Genomic DNA, 7563 nt, shown 5'->3' with positions numbered 1-7563 from the left:
ATCTATCTATCTATCTATCTATCTATCTATCTATCTATCTTTCTATCTATCTATCTATCTATCTATCTATCTATCTATCTATCTATCTATCTATCTATCTATATATCTTTCTATATATCTATCTACCTACCTATCTATCTATCTATCTATATATCTATATATCTATCTATCTAAGAAATTTTTTATTTATATTTGTTTGTTGTTTTTGTAGATTCATCCAGATATTCTTATGAAAATGGTGGATCACTATAAAAATCATTTGGCTGTTTATGGTTATGAAACGATGCCACGTTTTACTAGTCCCAAATCTTTTCACAATCGCATCGATTCCTTAATGTTATTAATGTGCAGGCAATGTTTTAATTTACATACTTTGGTAAGTTTATTTGAATTAAAAATAAATTAATACATATTTAATAAAACTGATTAATCCACTCCAGTTTGTTCTTTAAACACTAAACACAATATATTTTATTTTTTTTTTTTCTAGTTGGTCCGCGAAAAGGTCTCCACCTCAACCGTGCTTTTAATAGCTCGTACTGCTAAAAATCTCCGCCGCTTATATGTGCGTCGCTTCGGCACAATTATACGTTGTGATTGGCCGCGACATCCCGAATGGTCTGATGAGTTTAATATATGGCTGCGACGTTCTTGTCGTTCATACGAGTCCGTGGAACGTGAAGTTTCACAAATTTTAGGTTATAGTTGGCACTTTTTAAGCGATCAGGAATATAAACTAGTCACAGCAGACGTTCAGAACGAATGGTGAAATTATCGAATAAGTAAATGTGATATTGATAATGTATATTGTTATTGTTAATAATTTTTAAAGTAAATTTGTTATTTTTTTTAAATTGTTTATTTATTTTTATTAAATTATTTAATATTTTTTAAAACACTTCAAAAATCAGCCATTTTTGTTTTGTTTTAAATGGGATTTTAATAGAAAATTTAAAATTTTGAAGGGGATTTACCTTAAAAGAATTAATGACTATTGTTCTAATAAATTAGTAAAATATGACATACTGTTGCGTATGTAAGTTTTGTGTTTTGCCATAATGCAATTTTAAATGTGAGAAAACAATTTTAATAGAAAACTGCTTTATAATTACAAACTTTCTAAAGTAAATAATTAAAAAATACATTTAAAAAAATTTTCAAAAATATAGGCATTAAATGACCATAGTTGCAAAAGAATTAATTCGTTTTCTTATATTTTCATAAAAATATTTTCGTGATTTCACTGTCCACTGCTATCATCATATTATTTTTGAAATTCCTTCTCACGCTGGGGTCACCACAAAAGGTTGTATAGGATCTTACTTAGTGGTCGTATAGTTTCTTTATTATTTCAATTGATTAATAATTAATTAATAAAGTTAGTTGTAATAGCTGTTGTTGTAACAGTTCAACTGTAGCCGATAGTTCTTTCCTGGGGGAAAAAACTTTCGGTTGATACATCAATCCGGGTTATTCCGGAGCGAAGATCCAATTATCGTGGGATCGTGTAATAACTGTCTTTTGTTAGCCCCCACGGGGGCATGTTATCTTGATGAAATCTCCACCTTGGTGTTACTGCAATCCGAGATGTTAACCAATACCTCTAGTCAGCCGGGACTATGAACTGGTGATGTCAAATGTATAATTTGACATGGGGTCTAACCAGAGCCTGCAGGACTTGTCCTAGCTAGACAATTGGTTGAGGTTCCTTTTATATCCTCCAAAATCGCGGAGAGAGAATGTTAGTTTAAGGACTGACAAAAATTCTTTCTTCGAACAGGTCTGTCTTCAAAGCAGCATATGCTGGATTCATGAACCCGATCAGTATCTCTTACCGGTCTCGTAGAATTGTCTGTTTAGTATTCAATGGTTGCCTGCCATCCCGTAAAGTTTTCTTTATGATTATAGGAATAGATTGGAGATTAGTACTGATTAAGCTTGTTAAGCTTCAGGAAGATCGGTTTTTTGAAAGAGGGATCATGATCCATTTTTTTTTTTTTTTGGTATTTTGGACTACCAAATATGTCCCTAGATGCTGTTGCTGAAACCACAGGGCCATCTCAGTAGTGTGGTTGTGTGGGCTTAAAGAGGTTAAGGAATGCACTGGAATGGGCCATTAGATGATGGGGATTGCATTTTAAATAATGTAATCTTTCATGGCATCATAAGGCTGATCATCTTCCGTTATATCCGGAAGATAGATTTCACCTGATGTTGTGGTTGATCTTCCCTTCTATTGACTTTAGACCAATAATTGATTTTTCCTCGTCGGGGTGTGCAAAGTGCTTGTGCATGGACCGGCACATCCATGTACAAAAATTGCCAACTGAGTTCATCATTGAAGGATTCAGGGGCGCATGGTAGACTGTTCTTAAGTCTACCCAGTAGATCAAAAAGATCACCGTGAAATAAGACCGTCAAGGCAGGTGTTCACGTAAAGCACTGACAATTCGTTGTCTCTCTTTTAGCCTCCCACTACTCCCATATCGGTCATTACACCGTTTGGTAAATGAAGTTTTGTGATTTCTTACCGATCATTAATCTTCTCACTATGTCATTGGCTATTCTCTGGGTAGTTTCTTAAGGGAAATATCATAGTTCCTCAAGATCATCATTCTACTGCACATTCGCTGAGTAAAGTTTTCTTTATTTGATGCATGTTCCCCTTTTTTAATTAATGATCATGATATTAAAATATTTATCTGTCAAAAATTTTTTAGAGTAATTCTTACACGTAATTTATATTACGATCATTAATGCCGAATATCACGACTGCAACATTATGAAACATTAATAAAATTTAAGGGGATTTTTTATGAGTGTCAAAAAAAAGAAAGAATAAATAAAATAGGTAAAACATATAGCAGGAATATTTATTTAACATTTTTGGTTTAGACTAATAATATTTGCATTTACAATTTTTATAACAAATATTGAAGAAATTAACAAACATCAACAACAATTGAGAATAAAAAAAATTAAAAAAAAAATCTAAATCACCGGCTTAACAATTGTAAACAAACAAAAAAAATTATGAGATCTTTCCCATCTTCATCATATGGATCATTAAAATATAAATAAAAAATAAACACATTTTTTTCATACTAAACTTATTTCAAGTTCGAGTATAAATAAGTTGAAAAATTAAATTAACACTTTATTCGTCAGTCGTTTTTTGTGTTAAAGAGTCATTGCGCCATAATGAAATTTGGAACGATCATTTTATTTGCTCTCGCCTGTTCTTTACTTTGTTTAACTCAAACGCCCAGTGTTTCATCCCATTTGGTAGTGGTGCGTCCAGTTCCTGTCTATTATTCACGACCATCTTACTATTACAGTAGACGTCCCTATTCTACACATTATCATCGTCATCATCACTATTATCATGGAGGAGGCTACTATGGAGGTTATGGTTATTTCTAAAGGATATATTGTGAACTCTATATATATTGGATAATATTGGGATTATAAGTGATATTTTGATATTTGAATAAAAATGCATATATTAGTGTAAAGAATAAGTTATAGTGTAAAATAAATGTGAAAAAAATAAATTGTGGTTTTATATCAGTTAAATCGGAGTAAAATTTAATTACTCTTCTGCAGTAATTCAAACGATTTTTTAATAGGTTCTTTCAATTTTGAATAAAAATTTATTTATAAAATATATAAAAGGCTTAAAAATCTAAATTGTGAGGCCAATATCAAAGGTGCTATATTTCTATGACTTTTGAAAATAACCTCGTTGGTAATCATAGCCGTGATACATGGTTGTCAGATCTTACAACGTTGTCAGTTCAGAAATTGTCTAACAATCGTCTGAACTTACAATTTTTCTTTTGCAACGTTGTTAGAAAAAACATTACGGGCAATATTGCAAGACAAAAACTGTAAGTTGACACTGTTATTAATTAGACATTTTCTGCACATTTTGCTGCCAACGTTGTAAGATCTAACAACCTTGTATACACAGCATCACAAGCAAAAAATCTTTATAATTTATAACTAACTTGTTTTATTACTCTAATTTTTCATTCTAATTCAAAAGAGAAGAAGTAGTGACAGAAATATTCCAAAAAGAAAAGTGCACTGTGGAGCAAAATGAATTTTTATATTTTTTGTTTACAACTAAATAATGTAACAATAAAACTTGCGTTAATTGAATAAGACAACTAAAAGTAAATTTCCGCTCTATGTATTAATATATAAATACACAAAAGCTTTTGCATATAAAGCTTTTCGTTAAAAGCTTTAAAAAAATGCATTTCATGAACTTTAAGAAAAATGAAATGACCTTGGCCATGGAAAAAGAGAAAAATCAATGAAAAGCGTTAAGTGTACAAAACAGGCATGGAAAATTCAGCACTTCTTTACTTTTTAATAACGAAACAAAGTCTAGTCTAGTCAATAAAGTAATATGTAGTCTAGTGTAGTTAACTATAGCCTAGTATAGTTAACTATAGTCTAGCGTATGGTCTAGTATACTATAGTGTAGTCCATAGTCTAGTCTAATATATTCTAGTCTACTATGGTCTTGTCTAGTCTATAGTCCCGTCTATTGTCTATTCTAGTCTTAGGCTTTTCTATAATCTAGTCTATAGTCTAGTCTATAGTCTAGTCTATAGTCTAGTCTATAGTCTAGTCTATAGTCTAGTCTATAGTCTAGTCTATAGTCTAGTCTATAGTCTAGTCTATAGTCTAGTCTATGGTCTAGTCTATAGTCTAGTCTATAGTCTAGTCTATAGTCTATCTATAGTTTAGTTTATAGTCTATTCTATAGTAATAAGGAATATTAGTTTAATGCTTTCAAATCTAAAACTAAAATTTTTGTTATAAGTTCTATTTTAAAATTTCAGTTTTCCATGCCTGGTGCAAAAGTGCAAATGCAGAAAATAGTCAAGTAGAGAGAGTATTATGCTAAACGAATTTTGAATGCACTACAAAAGTAACACCGGTTTTCTATATAGAAAAACTGCATATATTTTAACCACCGTTATTCTGTAAAAAAATGTATAGGTTTTATCAAAAATGTTTGTATAAAGAAATAGAAAAGTAGAAAAAGTGTTGCTACAGTGTTGCTTTTAGCTACAATTTTCTATTTAGAGAAAATGTTGCTTTTAACACGGGTAAACTCTATCGGGAAAGGAATTTACTTCCCTACTCTTATTACAAACAACATAATGAGTTGATATTACGTAGGGTTTACTGTAAAGTACCCAAATTGCAGTCTCTGCAACCACATTAAAAATAGTAAATAGTGAATGTCAAGGTTAAAGAGAAACGTGATAAAAACGAAAACATGTTAAAACATTAGCAAGGGAAATGTTAGAAATCAAATATAAATAAATCAACACAAATACCGAAGAGATTTATTTTAAAACATATGTATAAGACAAAACCATTAAATTATCTATAAAATATTTAGACAGCCTAACAGTATGCAAAGTATTCTGCGATAAAGTGTTAATAATTCACTGTTAAATATTCGAAAACTGTTAAAATGAAAATCAATTTTTATATAGCACCCACCAGTAGTGAAAATTTGTGCATTTGTTTATAAAACAAATTGTAAAAAATAAATAAAAACAACAACTTTGTGTAAATTTTTGTAAATTTGTTGTTAAACAATAAGTTTGTATTAACTCAGAGAAATTGACCGAGAAATTTGTTTAAAAACAAAATAAAACAAAAAACGTGAAATTGTTTTCGTCTTTTTTTTTTCTAAACAATTAGTTTTTGATTTTCTTATTATTTCAAGTTTCTAATTTCGTTATATTTTGTGGTTGTTGGTGTTTTTTGATGTTTTATTCGTCTTGGCAGATTTCAGAATTTTTTTCTTCATAAATGCAACATACGCGTTTTGATCATGACCGACTAAAGAACCATTGTGAGCAAAGGCGACAAAATTAAAAAAAAATAAAATACAAAATTTGTGCTAATTATTTTTTTATTGTGAGAAAAAAAAGAAGAAAATTTAAACTGAATAAGGAAAATCGCCAATTAGACAAAAAAAAATTGTGTTAAAAATACTACAACTGTGATATAATTTTTGAAAAAATTTCAAATTCTTTTAAGCAAATTGTGCAATTTTTATTGTAATTTAAATTTAAAACAAAAATTACAAAATTTTTAAAACGTTTGATCTCAGTTGAACATTTAATTAGCTAAACGCCAAACATGAATCGAAAATGTTTGCACTGGAGCTATTTAAATTTCAGGGACATTCCCATGGACTTGTATTTGTACGAAGATCTCGAAGAAGTTTATCTTAAGGAAAACTATATTTGTGCCATACCCAAATGGTTTTTAAACATAACCACCTTGAAATTTATACACTTGGCCGGTAATAACATTACTGCACTGCCCGATGAAATGTATCTGTTGGAAAATCTTGAATTTCTTGATGTTTCGAATAATCAAATAACTGAATTACCGGAATCAATTGGTTATATGACGAAATTGTTGCACTTGAATTGTAGCTCAAATGATTTGACCGAGTTGCCAAGTAGTAAGTATTTTGAGATAAATGAAATTATGTTTGTGCGACTTTAATTCTAGAAGTTTTGATGAAAAATAATGTAAGAGATGTCTGACAATAATTTTCCATTTTCTTGTCTGGTTATTTATTGTCTTAAAATGTTCGTTATTAAAAATCTACGATAGCAAAATTACTGATGTCCTAAAAGAAAGTATCTAAAAGGACCTAGCATTTAGCAGAAATATAAATTCCGGACCATCACCCCCTGCCACACCACAATGTTCTATTCTTCACCCAACAAATACAAATATCCAAAGTTCCATTACTTCCCCTTCCCACCATTGTGTGTATCATTCTTTATCCAAGTACTTTGACATTTGTTTGTTATTGTTTATTTCTTTGTTTTTGTTTTCATATTTATTTTTGTTGTAGTCTGTGCAATAATTTTGTTTAATAATATATTAATAATTTAATAATATATATATAAAATTTTAACGTTACTGACTGATTGACTGATTCATCACCGCACTGCCTAAACGGTTAAAGCTAAAGAGCTGAAATTTGGACAGGGGGTTGGTCTCCCACCAAATAGATCCACTAAGACGGGATTTTTGGAAATTCGAATGTTTAGGGGGTAAAAAAGGGTAAAAACGGGTAAAATCGGTAACCTCATATCTCCTAAACTAGAAAAGATACAAAAATAGTTTAAAGCTTATCGTCGTTCATTTAAAAAATAAGCGGACAGGTGTCTGGTACTTTTTTCAATTTCGGCCCCTTTAGGGAATAAACGGGTAAAAACTGTATTTTGGTACTTTTTTTACACCCCATGTATCTTTAAAACCAGTGAACATTCAAACAATATTTTTGACTCCTTCATAACTTGACGAAAAAATAAGAATATAAATTTAGTACTTTTTGGTTATTCGGATGTTTAAGGGGTGAAAATTGTACCTATTTTTGGTACTTTTTTCATAAACCATTGATTTTGGTTTATTAACTTATACATATAAATACGTAATAACGGGCTCCCACTACGATGTTGCAACATTTTGGAATAGTATTTTTATTTCGTTAATGAAATTAAG

The 7563-nt window shown here is 30.1% G+C and overlaps 1 protein-coding gene across 1 annotated transcript in view; it reads left to right on the top strand.

Moving 5' to 3' along the window:
- The window catches only part of LOC111684650, a 4743-nt gene extending 3889 nt beyond the window's left edge, over positions 1-854 (top strand). The window contains exons 5-6 of the mRNA XM_046955496.1: positions 212-376; positions 491-854. Coding sequence (XP_046811452.1) covers positions 212-376; positions 491-769 — 444 coding nt within the window. The 3' untranslated portion in view covers positions 770-854. The remainder of the gene's footprint in view (positions 1-211; positions 377-490) is intronic.
- The last annotated feature ends 6709 nt before the right edge of the window (positions 855-7563 follow it).

The sequence above is a fragment of the Lucilia cuprina genome, chromosome 6, assembly GCF_022045245.1.
Source record: "Lucilia cuprina isolate Lc7/37 chromosome 6, ASM2204524v1, whole genome shotgun sequence".
Taxonomy (NCBI): domain Eukaryota; kingdom Metazoa; phylum Arthropoda; class Insecta; order Diptera; family Calliphoridae; genus Lucilia; species Lucilia cuprina.
The sequence above is the reverse complement of the archived record's forward strand: the minus strand, read 5'-3'. Positions and strand labels throughout refer to the sequence as shown.